Genomic DNA, 21,867 nt, shown 5'->3' on the forward strand with positions numbered 1-21,867 from the left:
GACAAATTAGTTCAGTTAAACAAAATCTAGAACAAACTGAATCCTGCGCATCATCGCATGAAGCTATCGTTGCTGTTCTATCCTTACCACGTAGATACCGTTTTGGAAAATTGTCCTTTGCTGAAAATGGCCGCTACAAAAAAAAAAATCTTTTTTTATGGAACGTGGATGATCTCAATACCCCGCACTCTTGAAGTGTCCGCGTGGTTTATTAATGGCCTTCTTCGGTTATTTGTTTTTTTTTTTAATCTTATTGTGAAGGCAGACAAAAATCAAAATACGAGCGCAACCTGTCAAAGCCTGTTGCGCCACGGGCTGATGTACACGCTTACGACAAACCACTCAATTTTTGTATGGCGCAACAGATTTTTTGCGGAACAGAAGAGATGCGCACTTCGGTTTGGTGGTGCGCGGATAATACAAAACACGTAGGAGAATTTAATATTAACGTCATACTTTTATAAAAAAATCCCTAAATAACAATTTAGTTTATATCTAGGTCATCATTCGGAAAAATTGATTTTTTGGTGAAGTAACCATTCGGGTAAATGTAAATTCGGGAAACCGGCAGTTCGGTAAAATGGCCATTCAGGTAAATGACATTCGGGGATATGGAATTTTCGGGAAAATGATTTTCGGGGATGTGGAATTTTCGGGAAAATGATTTTCGAGGATGTGGAATTTTCGGGAAAATGATTTTCGGGGAAGTGGCACTTTCGGGGAAATGATTTTCGGGGATGTGGAATTTTCGGGGAAATGATTTTCGGGGATATGGGATTCGGGAAAGTGGGATTCGGGGATAAGGGATTAAACCTGTTTCTTGTTCGAGGGAATCGTATTGACACGCTACAATGTTTGAAGTGGAGATTTTCAAACATTTGGGTAGTTTTTGAGCAATTCTAACAAAAATATCAGAAAAATGATTTTTTGAGAGGTCTTTTTTGGCCAAAAACGTACCCTAACTTTAGACACTGCCAAAATAACAGGATTTGTTCTAGGAACGAGATTTTTTTAGCAAAGTCATCTTAAGATGTCTCCTACACAACCCTTTTAACAGAATTCAATTTCATTGAGAAGAACCTGAGAAATGGTAAAATCCGTAAAAAATCACTTTGACCCAATATAATCCCCACTGACGGTATCATGATTTTTGGTTAGGGTGTAAAGTCAATAGGTTTGATTGCAGAGAAGTGTAATTTTTCCCAAGAATGAGTAACTCACTGCATGAGTGCAACCTGACAGTTCTTCCCGAAAGAAAAGAAAAGAAAAACAATCCGTCATCGCTCGTTCGTTCAGAAGTTCGCAGTTCCGAAGAGAGCAGATGGGAAGTCGTGTGGCAGCAGCAGCAGCAGCAAAAGTGGTGCCGTGACGGGTCCAGGATTTTTCCTCCAATTCTTGTCCCTGTTCCGGGCGGAAGGGAATTGGTGTGCTGTGTGTGTGTGTGTGCGCGCGCGGGGGGAGAAGTGGTCGTTGTCGGAACGGGGAGGGTGTGGTGAAAAATCAGCCGAAAAAGTTGTTTTCTTTCTTCCTTCGTCGCGCTGCTGCTTTTCTGATTTGCGGGGAATTGCGTTTTTGTGGTTCCGTTCCGTTCGAGAAGAAGAAAAGTAGCTGGCTGAAGCGAATGAAGTGCAGGCTGGTTGTTGTTCCTGAGGAACCTGCGCCGCCGACTGTGGCAATCGCGGCACCAATGGTCAGAGCGAGGAGACGGAAGCGACCGGAACCTGCCCCAGAACGAGGACGACGACGACGACGTAGAAGCGGAGTGCGCGGAGGGGGAGATAGTGATTGGAACTAAACGGGAACAGACGAGAGCACACGGACAGGACGATGGACGTCGCGAAGCTGTTTACCGACCTCGAGTCGAACAATATGACCCTGGTGGACGACGCCAAGAAGCGGTTCTCGGAGCTGTTCGGAAACAGTAAGTAGGAGGGAAAAATGGGGGGAGATAATCGGTGCTGCCATTCCGGGAATCGTGCATGTCTTGGGAGATTGTGATTTAGATTAATCTCACAATTTAGCAATTTGCAGGGTTTCGGCTTTCATATTTTACAGGAGATTTTTCTTAATTGTTGGAAGGATGAAATGACAATGGTTTAAAAATTCACGCTTATATTTCAAGTATTTAAAACAATGAAAGATATCGCTAAAAAGCTTTGCTAAATTTAAATATAACATTTTATTTTATTTCATTAATGCTAAATTGATTACCACACCACTTTGGCTCGACCATTTTACGTTATAGACGTTACAGATTAAAAAGATTGCCTATTGAATTCCAACAAATTTCTTCTAATTATTTTTCAAAATTGTTTCATGTTCTAACTAATCTAATCTAATCTAATTGTTTCTTGTTCTAACTTAGTTCAAACAACTTCACAGAAAACAAAACTTTTCCAATTTTCCGAAATAAAAAAAATTGCGTTGAAAACGATAGTTTTAATCTAGACTTTTTTTTAATATAGGACCTTTAAAAAAACTCTAGAAATCAAATCAAAGCTTTGAAAATTTCCATCAATTTTCCTGTTTTTTAACCTTCGCATGGCAATACCTCAGCAACTAAAGGTCGTATCAACAAAGTCCGAAAAAGCAAAATATAGAGAGTTTTCTCAGCTTTTCAAAAATATTTTTTTCAAAGGTGGGCAAACATGGGCACTAATTTAAAAAAAAAAATGAAAAACTGCGACTATTTTCAAAAAAGTCGCCTAAAAATGGTTATAACTTGAAAACGGTGCACTTTATCAAAATTTCACTGAAGTACTTTTTGATTGCAAATTTGATTTTACTTCGAAAAATGAAGTTGAAAAATTTTTGCGACCAATATTTCGATTTTTTGAAAAAAATCTGTATTGATTCAAAAAATCATAACTCGGTCAATGATTTTTTGCCCATTCTAGAAATTTCTGTAAAGTTGGAATTTTATGTCCTCTAAAACATATAAAAAAATAGTGTTTTTTGCAAATGAAGTTTTAGTAACAAAAAGTTAAATTAAAAATCACCAAATTTTTTATTACCGTTTATCATTTTTTTTTTCAGTGTAGTCCATATCCATACCTACAACTTTGCCGAAGACACCAAATCGATCAAAAAATTCTATCAAAAGATACGGATTTTTGAATTTTCACATATCATTTTTGTATGGACAGTTGCCAAATTTGTATGGACAATTATATGGACAAACTCATGATGCAAAATGGCTTCTTTGGGCATACCGAAGGCACCAAAAAAGTTTCAGCCGGATTAAAAAATACAAAAATTAAAATTAAAGAAAAAAGACCGATTCCGTAGAGAACTGCTCATTATTAAAAAAAAGCAAAAACTGTATAACATACAAGCCCTGGGCTTTGTCTTAATGAGTATCATAGGTTTAATGCTTGTTTTGTCAAGGAGTATGATTTGATCCGATGTGGAATTATAATCAAAGTTTTCAGTACATTGCAGAAGCTTATATTTTTACACATGGACACACACTAATTCATGCTACGAGAACCCACTTTGACGCAGTTCCAGGGCTTAATCGAGTGCCGGTCTCGACCAATCAATAGTGAAATGATATCGGACTAAATTCGTTGATCTGTTGAACTAATGCTTGTCGGATTATGATTGTATCGACCATTGTTGCGAATCGAGGATCTACTGGAATTCTGACGGCTGCCGATCCCGATGATGCTATGAGACGCGGGTTCGATTCCCGCCTTATCCACTGAGCTTCTATCGGATGGTGAAGTAAAACGTCGGTCCCGGTTTCTCCTGTCTCGTCAGAGGCGCTGGAGCAGAAATCCCACGTTAGAGGAAGGCCATGCCCCGGGGGGCGTAGTGCCAATAGTTTCGTTTGGAATTCTGACGATCAAATGGTCGTCTCTTTTTCAATTCACGACATGTAAAATACGAACTGTCAATTTATTTTTATTGTTTTCAAAAGAAGCCAGACAGGGTTTAAAAGAAACGTAATGGAATTTTTCGCTTTTAATTAAAATTTCAATTGTCGATTGTCTAATCTCCATACATTTTTTTCATATGGTAATGTTCCACGAGAGAGGGAGGGAGGGGTGCGAGATTGAAAAAGTGTCCACGTGGTTTATGGATGGTCCCTCAGTTTACAAGCTTTTCAACAAAATACATCTGGAGTTTTTTTTTGAAAAGGTCCAATAAACCAAATTTCCAGTTTTTTGCTTTTTGGGTGTTTTTGAAACCGCCTTGAGTCAGGGGTATCAAAAAACCCCTAAAAAAACACCAGACATGTAAAAATAGGTGATAATTTAATGTTATATGGAATCTTCATCTTTCATCTAAAACGAGTTCGGGTTTAATATGGAATGGATTTTTTAAATATTTATAAATATTTGTAAAGATTAAGATCCAAAAAAACGCTTTTCGGCGCAAAGTGAGGAATAAACCAATCGTTCACAAATTTTGGGGAGTTGTTTAGGACCTGGGTGCTGAATAGACAGAATGCGTAACGTGATTTTCTAATGCTCCCACTACTACAACTGCACTACAGATGTAAACATAAACAAAATAGAAGGCTATGTTCAAGCTCAAGCGTGACATATTTTTTGCTGCCAAAGTGACTTTGGACTTGTTGATGTTAAAGGTTTCGCTGAAAATTAAGAGTTTCGCTCTTGTATTGTTCGTAGGTTAAACGATGGGCCGCCAAAAGAGGCCTTTTTTGTTTTCCACGTGACGAAAAATTACCTCAGAAGTGGGTGGAATTTTGTGAATCAGACGAGCAACCGAATGGAAGTTCCGATATTAACGTCATGATTCGAATTCCCGGACGCTTCGAAACCCGGACACTTAAACTTGTTTTATCAATTATTTGGATATAAGTTCGCATTATGAATGTCAAAACTGTGTTATTTGATGAATTCTAACATCAACTTTCATTTAAAGTTTGTTTGAACGTTGTAGTTAATGCCAAAACAATTAAATAAAATGAAATTATAAGTTTACCAAAAATGCGAAACATTTCAACGGAAATATTTCATAGGCGTCCGAAGCAACGGGAAGGCAAAGCAGAAATTTATGGTTTTGATAATCTTAAATTCTAGCCATTTTTTGTATAAACTATCGATTGTTTTGATGTTAACAGCTTATTTAAGACCTAAAGAATGCCATTCACTAACATTTCAGTTCAAATTTGGTCGATTCATAAGCAAAATCGAGTGTCCGGAATTCGAATCAGATTTAACAGTGTCCGGGATTCGAAGCACAACAAGTCATTTTAATTTTCAAATTCTGAGGAAAAATTGTTAGAAAAGACATATTTTGCATGTATTCTCTTAAAGCTGACTGTTTATACTAAATCCTGATAATATTTCGAGCCAAACATTTCATTAGGGCACAAAAGCAAAAACCGCGATTCGAGAAAATCGCTTGCAAAAAATGGACAACTTGTTTCAATTCCTATTTAAAAAATAAGCATGACTGATGGTATTTTTACTGATGATTCGATAAAACACACCATTATCCTCAACTCTGCTTTACTGCTTCTTAATTTATGTTGATTTTCGCAATAAAACTCATAATTTTAAAAATCTCGTTATTAGGCCCTTTTAGCTTTCCAACTGCTGTTCATAATGGGCCCTTTCTAAATGCAATTTCGAAGAGAACTAAAAGGGCACTAAAGCGCTGTCACCGGATTGTTGTTTTGAATGATGTTTATGGGCCCTTTTGTTTAGTTAGAAATAATGAGGAATTCAGTGGAAATTTTGATAATTGGTGAAGTTTTATGATCGAATGGAGCAGATAAGGTATGTGAAACATTAAAATTCTTCAAAAGTGTACTGAACAGCAGCCGCGGGCCGTATTCAATATTGTATTTCGACGAAGTTTTTTTTCTGCAGAAACCCTTGGTGAAACGTTAACCAAACTTTGTTTTGAAGAGAATTAGTGTTAAGAATGTATGAAAAGTTCACTTTATAACATAGAAAGTTCCTTAACCACGAAAAACTAACGAAAAAGAAAAGGGCACAATTGAACTTTTTTTCTGGTTTGGAGTGAACATTGTTATGTGCCCTTTTGTTTTTTTGATTTTTTCAATAGGAAATTGTTTGCTATCAATCTGATTCTTGGAGGGCATGTAGGGAGTGTACTATGGAGTGGAATAGTGGAATAATCCCGAATGTTTACTTTTTGGTTTTGTGCCCTAATGAAATGTTTGGCTCGATTTCTACATTTCGAACTTATTACATGATTTTTTGCCAGCTATAACAAAAATAATATGGTACTAAGTGTCCGGATTTCGAATCATGACGTTATGTATCTTTGAAGCGCAGTGATAATATCGGAATAAGATTATTTCATATTATTTGCCAGGTACCATTGATGGTTGTTGATAATTCGTCGCTAATATTTCAAAAAGAGTCATATACATAGGTTTTGCGTAAACATAGTAATTATTAAAATGTTAGCGGCGAATTTTTCCAATCTCGATTTCAAACCTCTTCTTAAGATTTGTTGATATCGAAAATCTCAAAAGCTCGACTCCATCGACTTTTTTATTCCTGACAAAATAAATTATAGCACGATTACAATATTGCCACTTCTTAGAATCATTTTGCAAATAGTAAATTGGTTCCGCTTTGACAGCTTTAAATTGATGCTGCTCTGCGAACCACTATTCTGCACCCAGTTTAGGACCACAAAAGGGACTCAAAAGTTGCTGTGCTCACTAAATTTGGACAACTTTATTTTTACCAAATAACACCCTGATGACCATGCTTGACCACCTCTAAAAATATCTTTTTCGAGAAGATCAGAAAACATCTTACAAAATTTGATTCAAAGATATTGAAGATAGGACCCCTGGTTGCGAGATAAATACAGCCTCTGGAAGAAAATTACACAATAAAAACGACATCACCAAATCAGCGTTGAGCTTTTAGTTGACTATAACTTCGCAAATATGCGTCCGATTTTCAATGTCAAAAAATGAAAGTACACTGAAACACAATTCGACGGCAACATTTCAAAAGACATCATGTACATTTTGACACTTTCTGGGTTATTGCATATTCTGAAAGTACTCCTAATAAACTACCTTCCAAAAAATGAGCAAAAGTTACTTCAGTAAAGTCTGTTTAGTAATGAATTTAAAAAAGTAACATAAACAAAATCTCTGGCATCAGCAGTTCCTGTTTATATAGCCCTGTCAACCTGTCAAATAAAAACTACATGAACCTCGTGACGAAAAAAGCATGATGAATAAGACGCCATGTACATTTGCTGACGAAAAGCGAACCATAACAAAACTTCCCCTCCGATTGCAAAAAGCGCCATGTACATTCGGCGAAGAAAAACGAATCATAACAAAGGGTGATTTAGACATCGTTAATTCCAAAAGAAGTTATGTTTGTTTTTCTTAAATATAATGGATGATCAAGTAGCAATAAAAGCAACGTTTTTCATCGTTTGTGATCTTTAGAACATCCCCTTTTGCTTTTATATTAATATGGGAATTGAAAAATGATGCTCAACATTAAAATGCGTTTTTCTCAAAACGCATGGTTTGTACATGATACTTTTTGAAATGTTGGCGTCGAATTGTTGTCAAATCAACGGGATCACTTTTTAGTTTGACACCACCTTCAAGCAGGTGTTTGCAGTTTTCTTGCAAAACATGCAATTTTGGTTTTTTTTTGTCAAAGTCTAATACCTCCTCTAGGGTTTTTTTTTGACTTTGTATGAAATAAGTTTTGTAGACAAAGATAATATTTGAAACATTGTTTTTTTTTTAATGCAGAAAAATATATTTAAAAAAAATCGATCAAGAATGCGTGTTGGTTAAGGGGTCGTGCATAAACGACGTGGCCTTTTTTTTGGGAATTTTTGACCCCCCTCTACCCCCCCATGGTTTTTCGTGGTTTCTCGCCAAACCCCCTTATGGCCACGTGGCTGTTTATTTCTCTGAAAAATAAAAAAAAACTTGTTGAATTCAAAAAATAAATTTACAATGCATTTGTCTGCATCAATCTGACCTCCTTTTTCACTAAATACATTTATTTTACAGTATACAATTTGATTGTAATATTACAGAAAAAAAATTATCAAAACTAAGTTTTTTTCTGTTAGCCCTATCAAACAAGAAATTTGAGAAAAAATTGTCGATTACAAACTGGAAACCAAAATTATTTAGTTGCAAGCAATGGAATGCATCTAAAATATAAATGCTTTTAGAGTATGAATTGTGCTCAAAAATCAAACCAAATAAACGGATAAAAAATATTACATAAACAAGTGAGCAATGATTCCATGTGTCCAAAAAAGTAATTTTGTACCATTATTTCTCGGATGTGCGACAAAAGGTCAAATGGACCAAAGGTCGAATGCCAAAAGGTCGAAAGACATAAGGTCGAAAGACATAAGGTCGAAAGACATAAGGTCGAATGGACAAAAGGTCGAAAATGGACAAAAGGTCGACTGGACAAAACGTCGTAAGGATAAAAGGTCGAATGTGAAAAAATGAAACAATAATAATTATATAAACTTCTTAAATTTTCTTGAAAAACATATTTTCTTATTAACAAATCCGATTTTTTCTGTGAGTGAGATATTTTGAGTATGAGAATGGGATAATTCTTTCAAACATGTGCAGTTCTTTGAAATAAAGGCGACTTCTCAATGTTTTTTTTATTCTAAAAACAACCTTTTCTTGATTGTCATAATATTTTTGTGAATTTTTCTATTCTTTCAAACATGAACGATTATTTGAAAAAAAAAGTTCGCTTCTGAAATATGATGGAAATTTATTTTTATTTCTAACAACAACCTTTTCTTGATTGTCATGATATTTTTGTGAGTTTTTCCATTCTTTCAAACATGAGCAGTTCTTACAAAAAAGGTAAAGGTTGACTTCTAAAATGGTTTTATATTTTTATTAATCAGCTTATTCTTGACTCTCGTAATGTTTTTGTGATTTTTTCCATTCTTTAAGGTTCTTTAAAAAAGGTTCGACTTCTGAAAATATCATTAAGTTTTTATTTTATTAAAAAAAAACCTGACCTTGATTGTCGTAATATTTTTGTAAGTTTTTTTATTCCTTCAAATATGAGCAGTTCTTCCAGAAAAAAAGTTTGACTTCTAAAATATTTTTATTTTATTTTAAAACCTATTCTTGACTTTTGTAATGTTTTTGTCAATTTTGCCATTCTTTCTAATATGAGCAGTTCTTTTTAAGAATACTACGTTTAAAATATTTTGTAAGTTTTGATTTATTTATAAAAAAATGGTTGGAATATTTTAGTGACTAATCTAATTTTCCAAATATAAACAGTTAAGAAAAATGAGAATGTTTTGTTTCTTTAATATTGTTGCAAGATTTTTATCCTTTCTCAATCTATCTTTCATGGTCACATAAGATCCTTAGAAAAATCTGACCTCAAAAATATACCCGCATGTATAAAAAAATCGATCGCCATTAATTTATTATTTAATATGAATTTTTCAAAAAGTTAAATTTGGCAAATGATTTATCCTTTTTTTTTAAATTGAAAACAAAACTAGCTGAAAGATCAGGAAATTCTTTATAATTTTACAATTTTGATCATACTTTTGGTTGCTGAGATATTTATGTTGAAAAAAAAATGAAAGATGAGTTTTTTTTTAATATTGATAAATATTTATTATTTATATTGATCTTTAATAGCGTTACATTAAAATTTTATTCACGAATACTTCCCATGTTCGCAAAAATGTCCCATATGCAAAAACAGCATGCTGCGAAAAACGCTTTTGAAGTTTGTCCCACACAAAAGGCTACGTGTTAAATTTTCGCGAAAAAAAAAAAAATTGATTTCCTCTTGATTTCTAAAACAAAGTACTGGATGTTGTGGGCTTTTAGAGCGTTCAATTTCGGGAATTCAAATTGTGGGAAACGGGAAATTTGCAACAAATTTCCTGAAATCCCGGAAATTCTTGAGAAATTTGAAATTCATCAAAAATTTATCCGATCCTGGTTCTGATTTTTATTATGCAACAACATTGTACAGAATAGCAACTTAATTGGTTAGAATATGTGTGAGGATCGATGAGTGCCTTGACTGCTTGTAAAAGAAAACATACAGTTTCAGGAAAAAAAAAATTTTTTTTTTTCTAAATTTAAAAGCTGTTCTAAAATTCGTTCGAATGAATTGTTATAACACCCCAAATTATGGACTATCGCTTAAATCAAATGCCAAGCTCATATTCACTTTAATCCTTTTCTCGGGGAGAAGAAAATGGCTTTCGCTCATACGAATGAATATCAATCAGAAAACAATTTTTCGGTGAATTTCAAAGTAGATAAGTATCGTTTGAAAAGAAAAATCGTGACGGGTTATTTTCTAATGTTAGGCAATTCACCTGCAAATGTAGTAGTGAAACCGAAATGTTGAACGATAATCCTGAAATTGATTTTTTTTATTCACAAGACAATACAAGGTATCTTGAGATTGAAGTGTATGCATGTCATAAAATTTAATTAGCACAGTTTTTGATGTTTTTTTATAGAAAATATTTTTTTGATAGGCCACGTGGTCAGCCGTCGACCCCCCCCCTACCCCCATGGCTTTTCGTGGTTTTTTCGGTCAGATTTTCAACCCCTAAGGAGGCCACGCGGTTTATGCACGATCCCTAATCGGACCGCGCACTGGACTCAAAATCCAGAAGGTTGTAAACATCAGCTGCCAGCTTTCATTACTAACTGTTCTCCTATTAAAAATGTTTAATGAAAAAATTGTACAACTTAGAATTTAACGCACCATTTGTACATCACCATCACCAAGAGCGACGTTCGTTCACTGTTTGACAGAAAAACAGCTGAGTTCCTGCAAAGGACAGAGGAAGCCACGCTGCGGAGTGGGGGCGGGGAAGTGGCCGGAGCGTGACAGAAGATGGGGGCGGGGGGTTTGCATTTCACACCCACTAATCTGTGCCCCACCCCGGAGGGGGGGTTGCCATTCTGTCAAGACAATTTAAAGAAACAAACAATTGAATGACGATTTTCTGAATTTCTGGCATTCTTGAAAATTGCTTAAAATTGTAAAATAGGAGCTTCAAAACAATCGAGTAGGCCATAGGAGGCACGTCATCGACAAAATGAGTGATCAACAAACTTGGTCCTTGTTTACCACTTGAATGGCATTGGTGGAGCAGCAAAGAGGGGGCGATTTCAGTTTTTGTTAGTGAGTTTCACTGAGTGTTTGTTGGATTTATTATATCTAATACAAAATTATTGAATTCCACGAAACTTTCAACCAAAATAAATACGGTGTTTATTAAAACGCCAATGCTTTTCGCTAGGGCCGGTGACAGCAGCAGCACGCCAAACGGGTGCGGGGAGGAATGAATAATTCTAAAAATAAGACAATGTTATGCCGACAACAACAACAGCCTCCCCTCCCCTCCGCCCCTCTTCTCCCATAAATCTCCGTTTTGCTCACGTTCCGTCGCGCACCACGCGAAAATTAAGCCAATATTGTTGTACGAAAACAAGCGACGACGACGACGACGGCGACCCATCCGAGCTTACTACAGCCAAGATGAACCGTGGTGGTGATAACCGAGGCTGATGAAAGTGAAAAATAATAAATACAAAAAAAAAAAAAAGTTCGATTGAGGCACGTCTGGCTGACGATTGTGGTATTTTTGGAGTGGAGTTTGATTACGATTAGGTGCAAGTTGGATTGCTTTTTAAGCTGAATTTTATCTGAAATGTGTCGTTTTTTTTTCAAGAAATACAGTCCAGACTCAATTTCAGATATTCAGAAGGTTTGTATGGGACTTCGAATAATCAAATAATTAAAAAAAGAAATGTTTTCGTATTTTTGTTATTTTTTTACTTCAAATTTGAGTTCTGCGTAAATATTTCATTGCTAAACGAGTACAGTCGACTCTCTGGTTGTCAATATCCAAGGGACCGTCGAGGAAGAGAAGCATCAGTTTACAGAACGATGCAAAATGAAGACTCGATTGAAATTTGTTTTTTCTTGCTAACCAGCTATGGGAGCGAATCATGGCAACGTCCAGCAAACAAAAACAAAGAAATGTCAAACACCCTACAAAGCTTCGTTTCCAACCCTCTGGCACCACTGTAAATGGCTAGAACGTTGGACAGTCACCAAAACCTCGAAGAGGCCACGTAGTATTATAGAGTTATCTACGTGCGCATGTATTTCGTGTACGTACACGAAAAAGATTGAGGTTAAATTTTGTACCCGCCAGCAAAACAAATGGGGTGCTAGTGTGCGTGAGCTCGGGCTTAGATAACTCTATAGAGATCTCCACGGTTTCTCTCACGCACACCATAATTCTGTGTTAGTATTTGTATTTGAAGTATTGTTTTGGTTTTGAACGATTGTGATTGGCTGAATTCCAAGCAGCTGATTTTGTTTACACTTTTTTTACGCAGACATAAGCAAATCGAGTAGATCAATCGTCTGTAAAAACCAGCTGTTTACCACGTGCTCGTGGTATAACAAAGTAGAGACCCTAAATAGGGAGACTGGTCTAAGCTGGCTAAATCGATCTGGCAACGTATGTTTTGAGCTTGGCAGCACTGAGAAGTTTTGCTGGGCGTAAAGGCAAATGCTCGTTTGGATACGTCAAACTCGTGTCTGTTTGGGTACGTCAAATTTACTTCGACCAGTCTCCCTATTAACCCCTTCCCGCCCAGAGCAAAATCGAGATTTTTTACGTTTTTCCACATTACTCATAACTGGATCGACCAAACTGGACGAAATTTAAATGGTTATTAGGTAACATTCTATATTAACTAATGCAGGTTGAAGCAGGTTGAAAAAATGAATAGTTGCTGAGAAATTTAATTTTGAATCCAAAAATTAGTGGTGCTCTGGAGTAACCATGGGCGTTAGAGGGTTAAGGATCTCTATAACAAAGGACACAGCTGATTTTGACAGACGAATCATTCTACTCGATTTGCCTATGTCTGCGTGTAAATTTTGTTACAAACTAACACACTCGCGCTTGATATCTCTATTAGTGAAAAGCCCACGTTGTTTATCGTGGGCTCTTCACTAATACTACTGCGTGGGCTCTGTGAGTGTAGCAGTATTGGTGTTGTCTGTTTGTTTATACCAAATCTTCAAGAAACATCACTCTTTGTGTGTGCAAATCTGTTACGAAAAAAGGTGAGAACTGTTGCTTCCGATTGACCGGGAAGATTTGCCGGGTAGTACTGGACCGGGGACTGGCCAAGTCCCGCTGTGATCCTTCCGAACAACTCGCTGCAATCTCCGGCAGGGAGTAACCGACCAAGTGCAGAAACATCCGTGATTCCAGTGATTGTGGCGGAACTGGTCATTTCGAGCATCCTTTGATAACCTTCTCCGAGGACTGGCTCACTCGCGCTGTCAACTCGCACAGGGAATCGAAGGAATCGCGTGCTTGTGTAGAATCCGACCTTTTGTGGACTCACAAGAAGTTCATCGCGAAGTGGTCCGAACAAATCTGAACTTTGAACTTGCAAAACCGTCTTCATCGCCACTTCGCGGGGCATTTATCCATAGTCTCTGGCGGATAGGGTCCTTCGGGAACTTGTGTTTGGAAATCCGTCCCGTGTCGTTATTTTTTCATGTAAATCATTTCAACATTATGAAGTTATGCTTTTTTTACCACGTGGTTTGTTTATTTTCAAATTTTGACGTTTAATGCGTTCTTCATCTTCTTTGTTGTCTTCATGTTCGCGTCGCACGTTTAGGTTTCATAAACATGGCCGTCGTGACAGAGGTCTGTTCGTTTCTCAAAGAAAAAATGTCTATGCAAACCATGAGAAAGTGAAATTATTGACAACCGGAATAGATGTTTAAAGCAAATAGAATCCAAGGGACCGTCGAGAAAGAGATCCTTCAAGCAAGAGAAAATAATATTATATTATCGAGAAATAAAGACAATCGAAGTATGCAGTTTGAAGGGACTGAAGAATTAATCGGTACATGGAGTAATATTGATATCGAGAAGATCGACAGCCAGAGAGCCGACTGTAGGTAGACTAACAATCCAATTCGCACTTTTTCGTGTTTGACAGTTTGCCAAAATCGCAAACTTGAGTCTTAAAATGAAGCTTAAATTTGTGGTATTATTGTTCTCAGCGATAAAGCTTAATATTTTGAGTACAATGACCCGTTGGTTGTACGAGACTGAAAAGGATTTGAAATGAATTTTTAACCTTCCCTTGGTATTAAAAAAAATCACGCATAAGGTATTGGGGTCCTTTTCGACTCCAAACTTTAAAAAATCGTCAAAAATCCAATTTTTGACCGATTCTAGTTCTTTTGGTCACAAATGAAAGCTTAGGACGTCCCCTTTCCGAAACTGACCTGGAAAACCGAATTTGGTCACAATGGCCACCGGGAATCGGCTACAAACGAAAAAGGACCGTTTTGAGACCTCAACTTTGACGACCTGTACTGCCGTTCTACGCATAATTGTCCCATGTCAGTTTTGGACGATTTTGACTTTATGACATTTTTAAGTTTAGTCTGATGTGTACTTTAAGAAAAACACATAAAATCTGGTACTTTGTTCGGAAACTCATTAAAAACAACACCACACAGAAAAAAATAATGTAAATTTGGAAGCTTTAATTTTGGAAGGTTGAATATTACCTCTTTTATGATGTAATTTTACCTCAATTTAGACTGAAAAAGTGACATTACACCAGAAAAGTGGTAAAATTACACATTTCCAGAGGTAAAATTACACATTTTTTCTGACATAAAAGATTCGACAGGTATTTACCTGTACTTTGACCACAAATTTTAATATCAGGGCCAGGTGACCTACCGGTTCCGGAAATCCTGAACACTCGAAATGTTCATTTTTTACTATTTTTCACATATATGTGATACCTATACTCTCATGTTAGTTGAAATTGATCCATAAAACTAACTAAAAACACAATACACGATTGACAGAACCACTCTGGAGTGTTAGTGGCCACTTCCGGATGACCTGGAACCGGTTCCCGGGTACCCGATGAACGGCCAACTTGACTTTTTTTTGGTGAAAACCCATTATGTTGCACATCAAACTCCATGATATTGAAAGATATGTCCATCTTTGATAATGCCGTTATTCACCGAGCCATCCTGGCCAATCTGGAACCGGTTACCGGTGGCCCCTTGGGGACACTTCCGGAATATTAGAGAAATCCTATCATCCGACATATCGAACTTCATGGAATTGATAGATATGCCAATCTACACCCAACTGGCAGTCGCATGATTGTGATGCATGGCGCCATGAAAGTATATCAGAATCTGCATGAAATCTGTCCTCATGCATTTTTTTGCGATATAGGAGTATGACATTTTTGCCCGTTACCGACAATTATCGACATTACCGACGGCTTTTTGGTTGTATTTCACAAAAAAAAAAACACTTAGCAGAACGAGGATTGAACCACCAACTTCTTGGTTATTGATCCGACACGCTACCACCGCGCCATGGACGCTTGATGAAAAGTGAGTGAAAAAGCACCAACATATGCTTCTCTTTGGAGTGTTGCTCGGGGACGGGCCAGCTTTATGTGTGTTGGTGAGAACTGCAGATCGCTGAAATTTTTACACGCGGGCAAAAATGATCTACGGGCTTGCTGCAAAAAATGTTATAAAATATGACATTTTCTGCAGCAAATCCAATGTTGCAGATATTGAGATATATTTTTCCTTTGGGTGTACGGTCATGCCGTTGTTCGCTGACCATTAAAATTATAATTTAATGAAATTTTTCACAAAAATACGTATTTTTGAAAATGCATTTTCTCTAAAGAAACCAATAATATATTGTGTTTGCAATATGGGTATCAAATGATTGGAAATTTTTATACATTTCGAATGTTTTTTTTTAAACACTCAAAATTTTCACAAAACTACGTATTTTCGAAAAAAATACCGGAAATTTCCGTTTTTACAATGTGGGTATCAAACGATCGGGATATTTCAAACATTTCGAAAGTTATTAAAAAAAATAAAATACTCAAAATTTTCACAAAACTACGTATTTCCAAAAATATACTCAAAATTTCCGTTTTTACAATATGGGTATCAAACGATCGGGATTTTTTTCATACATTTCAAAAGTATCTAAAAAAAAATAAAATACTCAAAATTTTCACAAACTAGGTATTTTCGAAAAAATACTCAAAATTAAAGTTTTTCAATATACTTATTTGCAATATACAGTTTTACAACCGTAGCGTAGCACTACAGTGGCTTGAGACATTGAGGCATTGAGACATAGAATCTCGAGGGTCTCAGTGGTACAATTGGTGGTGCGTCTCAGTACTAATAAGGTGGTTGCGGGTTCAAGTCCCGTCGTCTCTTAGAAAAATCGTAGACATGTCCATACAAAGTAACAATTAATGAAAAAATCTCAATCATTTGATACGAAAATTGTAATTTTGAGTATTTTTTCGAAAATACGTAGTTTTGTGAATTTTTTTAGTGTTTTCAAAATATGTTGTTATTACGTCCGAAATGTATGAAAAATCCCGATCGTTTTATATCCATATGTTAAAACTGAAATTTTGTGTTTTTTTCGAAAATACGTAGTTTTGTGAAAATGTTCAGTGTTTTCAAAATATGTTGTTATTACATCCGAAATGTACGAAACAACTCCAATCATTTGATACCCATATTGTAAAAACTGAAATTTTGAGTTTTTATTTCGAAAATACGTAGTTTTGTGAAAATTTTGAGTATTTTCATTTTTTAAAATAATTTTCGAAATGTATAAAAAATCCCTTTCGTTTGATACCCATATTGCAATAACAATAATTTTGAGTATTTTTCGAGAAACATTGCATTTTCAAAATACAGGAAAATGGGTATTTTGTGAAAATTTTCATGTAATTATAATTTTAATGGATAGCTGACATCATCCCGATTCCAATTATAGCCAAATCCCATAAGCTCTGTGCTTCAGTTAAGCACTGGACCGTGCTTAACCGAGGCAGCTGAACGAATCAAAACCGAGGCATGTCTGTATCTTTCCCACGACTGCATTCAAATGATTGCCGTCACCTCGCAGCCTTCGTGGTACGTTCACTGATGGTCTCTTTTTTTCACAGCCCGCGAATCCTGGCTGCCGCACAGCATGATGGACTACTTTGGCCAGACGTCGTCGGTGCGCATCGTCGACATCCTGGTCAAGGTCCAGCCGCCGCACGACAAGTTCATCCTGGACAAGCTGGCCGAGTGGATCCGCAGCGGCGGCAACAAGATGCTCGCCCTCACCCTGTTTGGCCACATCATCCAGAAGCGGCCGACGTGGCTGCACAAGGTCGGCAACCATCTGCTGGTGAAGGAGGTGCTGAAGCTGTCCAAGCTGGAGAAGGAGATTATTCCGCTGATCAACGCGGTGCTGTGCATAATCGACCTGCTGCCGGTGATCCCGGTGGTGATGGGTGGGTTCGTGCACGATCTGTTTGAGATCTTCAACTATCTGGCGACGTTCGATCGGAACACGTCGGTGAGTTTGCCGGAGGATCAGCTGATTCATCTGCAGTTTGGGCTGTACGAGTTGTTCAACCGGTTGTACGGGATGTATCCGTGTAACTTTGTGACTTTTTTGAAGCGCGAGTATCGGGGGGACAAACAGGCCGTGTTTCAGCACACGGTGAAGCCGCTGTTGGACACGGTCAAGATTCATCCGCGGTTGGTTTCGTCGGACGCGGAGAGCGAGACGAGTTTGCAGCGCTGGCAGAGCATGGAACCGCACGATGTGGTGAACGAGTGTGCGCGGATGTCGTTGGAATATCTGGACAAGCCGCAGGAGACGCAGCTGAGTGGAGTTGGTGGTGGTGGTGGTGGGGAGTGTCCGTGCTACGCAACGCCGATTAAGCCGATTGAGTTTAGTGCGACTGCGGTGACGACGACGACGGTTGATTTCCAGTGGAAGTCCAGCGTGAACTACTTCAACACGATCTCCACCGATCAGAAGCTGAGTACGATAGCGGCGCAGAACTCGTTCTGGTCCCCGAGTAACATGATGCAACCGACGCCTCCGCCGGGTCCGGGAACGGTTCCGCACACGCCAAATCCAACGCCGAGCTTTCCGATTCCGTTGATATCGGGCCCGTTGTTGCCGGCGGCTGACGGAGCTTCGCCACCGGAAGCGGCCGTCGAGGCAACGCCGGAAACCACACCGATGAAGGACATTGTGCGGCCAGTTCGACCGTATCCGGTCAACTCGAGTGCGGTCCGTGCCATGTGGAACACGAGCCAGCCGTCGTCGCCGATCAAGAAGGAACCGGCCGCGGGTGGGAACCACTTTAGCTACGAGAAGAGTGTCATCACGTCCCAGAAGCTGCTGCGTATGGTCAACGATCGGAACCACTCGGTGATGCAGCTGTCGAATGTGGCACCATCGACCACGACGGCGGCCACCAGCACCAGTAACAGCGTGCCGTCGAGTCCGCTGCCGATCGATGGGCCGGCGTTCGAAATGAACCGAGTTACGGCGTTGGTTTCGAATTTGAAGCTGACGCCGGAAGGTGGTGCGCGGTACGATTCACCCCAGGCCGACGTTACCCAGGAGGACCAGGAGGTGAATGACATCAACAGTCACCTGCTGCAGGAACAACTGCTTCAACAGCCCCAGACGCAGCATCTGCACTCTTCGTCGCTGCCGGTGCATCATCCGATGAAGGAGGCAGGCTTTGAGGCGGAAGATTTCGAGCAGGAGGAAGGTTCGCCCTGTTCCGCCGGTGGGTTGCACTTTAAGAACTCTCAGTCGATGATCACCTTCACGAGGAACCGGTACCGCTTGCACAGTCAGTGTTTGGTGGATTCGGATCCGAGCTACAGTACCGGAACGTCCCCGGCGGACACGAGTGGATACATGCCGAAGAATGGGGTGGTTCGGAATGGGGGCTGTATCGGAGGTGCTTCGACGGAAAGTGCGTTCCGGAGGCATCTGCGGAGGCACTCGTTGCCGGATTTGAAAAAGTACAGCCTGCGGGTTGACCCGAAGACGTTGGCCGGGGAACGGCAGGATCTGACGCTGGTCGAGACCAACGGGGACGACAGCAGTAGTGGAAGTAGTCCGTCGGAGGAGGAGGCCATCTCGGCGGCCACGCACTTTCACAAGAAGCAAGAGCAAAAGACTGAAGAACACATCCGGCGGAACTTGGCGCTGTTCCAGGAGATTCGTAAAAATCTGACCAACGTCGGTTCGGCGTGTCAGCGGGTGAGTCAGAACGGGACCGTTCCTGTGGCCGGTCATCAGTTAGTCAGTAGCGGCACGCAAACAATCGAAAGCTACCCGCAGCCGTACGAGCAGATTGTGTACGGAATTCTGCAGGAGGAGCTCAAGTACAAGTCGGACGCGATGAAACGCTTGCAGGAGCGGCAAAACGAGTCCGGGAACAAACTCGAGCCGAACGTGATGCTCGACCGGTACATTGAGTTGTGCGTGAAGAAGCGCATCGACGGTGGGGATCCGCGCCGGGTCGAGGAACTGTATCGGGACCATATAACGCTGTTGAACCTGCAGCTGCAGTACGAGAAGCACCGGCGGGAGATTCACGCCGAGCGTAATCGCCGTCTGCTCGGCAAGAGTCGGACCATCCGCGGGCTGGAACAGAACAACGAGACGCTCAAGGACCAGGTGGCGCGACTCACGAAGGAGATTAGCTCGCTGAACACGGAACTGGCCACTCTGCGGCGGAAGGCCAACGCCGATTGGACTAAAAACGCGACCGAGGTCATCGAGCTGAAGGAACGACACGCGGCGGAGATCCGCCGGAACAAAGATCTGCAGGTCAGGATCGAGGAACTCGAGGTGGCCCTGGCCGACGAGACGAAACTGCGCAAAGAGCAGACCCTTGCAATCGAACAGGCCCGCGGCGAGTTGTTTGACGTGCAGAACGAAATGCATCAGGCGCTGTACAAGGCGGATCTTGGGCAGCAGTACCGAGACGAACTGACGCGACTTCAGTGCGAGCTCATACTGATGGGCGAGATTCAGCTCAAGTGCAAGGAACGGCTGGCCGAGCTGGACAACATGAAGGCCCGGGATGCCGAGGTGGCCATGATTCAGGAGACTTACATGGAGGAGGTTAAAGGTAATCTCGTAATCTCCACACATCGAACTCCTAACAAAAGCTTTTTAACTTTCTTTTCCAGAGCTACGGTTCAACTTGGAGATGAAGTCGGCCCAGCTGGATTCGACCCGCGAACGAATGGCCGAGCTGGAGCAGCAGCTTACGAAGCGGGACGAAACAATCACCTACCAGAAGCGGATGCTCAAAACGGTCAAGGAAGAACACAAGGAGCAGTTCAACGTGAGTTGCTTCGTCATTCGATCGCTTTATCACATGCGCCTCCTCAACTTCCTAATGATTTCAGGCTCTGGAGCGCAAATACCACGCACAAAAGGCGATCGTCGTCAAGATGGAGGAAGTGATCCTGGAGCTGCGGGTGAATGCTGCCGCACGGTCTCCCGACTCCGATCGGACGGGTAAGAGTTGACCCCCCCCTCTTTAAACGTCCCACTCTAACCGTTTTCTCCTTCATCAGATGCCGTCGGCTCGTTGGACCACGCGTCGCCGCTGTCGATTTCGCTGGCCTCCAGCGAGGGATTGTCCGAGATTCGGAACCTGGCGCTGGTTGCCCAGGGCGGCAGCAATCTCAACAGCGGCACGCACCAGCATGATTCGCTCATGGATTCGAACCTGCCAACGCCGATGGGGGGAGTTCCGCCGCCGTTGCCGCTGGACGCCAGACCGCCACTGCCACCGGACGAGTTTCCCGGGCCCTCGAAGCGGCTATGAGAGGCACACGGGGAAATAGTACGTTTCGTTTGCGAGCTTTCTCGAAAAGAGAGAGTTGTCTATTGTTTGTTGAATGCGTTGTAACACACACCTTGATTTATTGTGAGCTTGAGGGAAACCAAAAAATCTCCTCGCCAAATGTTGCAACTTCAAATCGTGTAAAAATAAAGGTAGCAGTCTTTCTAAATTCCCGAAAATAAAAGTGAATAAACGGTAACAATTAGTTTCGATTGTTTGTTTCTTTGCTTAGAAAAAAGCGGTAAAGCTTTTGAGCTTGAGTTTGGGAAGTTGAAAATATCGCAAAAGACTGTTGTTCTGTTGTTGATCGGCGTGGCCTGGTTTGCTGCGTGCGATCTAGTGTCTAGCTCAACGAACAAATATGATCGCTTTAAACGAAGATGTAGAAAAAAAAAGCAATTTCAAAATTGTACATGAATAAATGAAACAGAACAGCAGAACGGAAGTTAATTTGTTGATTATCACGATTTAAAGAAAATTAGAAAACCAATTGGAATGCTCCGAAAACAGGACCGGTAACGTGCAGATTAGAAGAGGAAAGAAATAAAAACAAAAGCTATTGTAAATAGCGAACGCTACTACCTACTAAATAACTACTATTAATAACCAAATAAAAAAAGAATATTTAACTACAAAAACACACTATTGCTAAAACTAAAACAAATCCGATCTGGAAAAACTGCTACACACAATAACTTTTGAAATGAACCAGAAAAAGTGCAGATTTTAAACTGGAAATAATCTTGGAAAGGACACAATAAACGGCGGGGTGGAGTCTGTTGATAACAATAACAAGCACATGGCTTAATCCGAAATTCCTAAGGTTATAATTTTATTGCAATGAAGATTGTTGAAATCAATCAAGTCCTAAAATACCATGCGTTTCCATTACAAATTTGTCTTTCCAAAAGTTTCACGGAGACGCTTGGTGGAATCATTAATGCCATCTCGGGGAGGTAAACTCGCGTTTACACCTGGTGGCCAGCACTGGAACTCAATTCGATGCTTTTAGTACAGTAAACATAGCAAGCCATAATAGTTCAAATTGACAGCGAGCTTTTTTTGTCTGAATTTCC

At 39.8% G+C, this 21,867-nt stretch overlaps 1 protein-coding gene across 1 annotated transcript; it reads left to right on the forward strand.

Moving 5' to 3' along the window:
• The first annotated feature begins 1,276 nt into the window (after window positions 1-1,276).
• Window positions 1,277-21,577, forward strand: LOC6031656 (hamartin). Its single transcript, XM_038253468.1, has 5 exons — window positions 1,277-1,921; window positions 17,069-20,065; window positions 20,127-20,284; window positions 20,349-20,460; window positions 20,520-21,577. Exons 1-5 carry the CDS (start codon window positions 1,828-1,830, stop codon window positions 20,771-20,773), a joined length of 3,615 nt encoding a protein of 1,204 aa, XP_038109396.1. The 5' UTR covers window positions 1,277-1,827; the 3' UTR covers window positions 20,774-21,577.
• The last annotated feature ends 290 nt before the right edge of the window (window positions 21,578-21,867 follow it).

The sequence above is a fragment of the Culex quinquefasciatus genome, chromosome 1, assembly GCF_015732765.1.
Source record: "Culex quinquefasciatus strain JHB chromosome 1, VPISU_Cqui_1.0_pri_paternal, whole genome shotgun sequence".
Lineage (NCBI taxonomy): Eukaryota > Metazoa > Arthropoda > Insecta > Diptera > Culicidae > Culex > Culex quinquefasciatus.

What these genes read in the sequence shown, in the direction of transcription:
- LOC6031656 (XM_038253468.1), top strand. Translation starts at nt 1,828, where the DNA reads ATGGACGTCGCGAAGCTGTTTACCGACCTCGAGTCGAACAATATGACC. An exon ending in TTACATGGAGGAGGTTAAAG is followed by an intron (nt 20,066 to 20,126) that starts GTAATCTCGTAA and finishes TTTCTTTTCCAG; the next exon opens with AGCTACGGTTCAACTTGGAG. An exon ending in AACACAAGGAGCAGTTCAAC is followed by an intron (nt 20,285 to 20,348) that starts GTGAGTTGCTTC and finishes TAATGATTTCAG; the next exon opens with GCTCTGGAGCGCAAATACCA.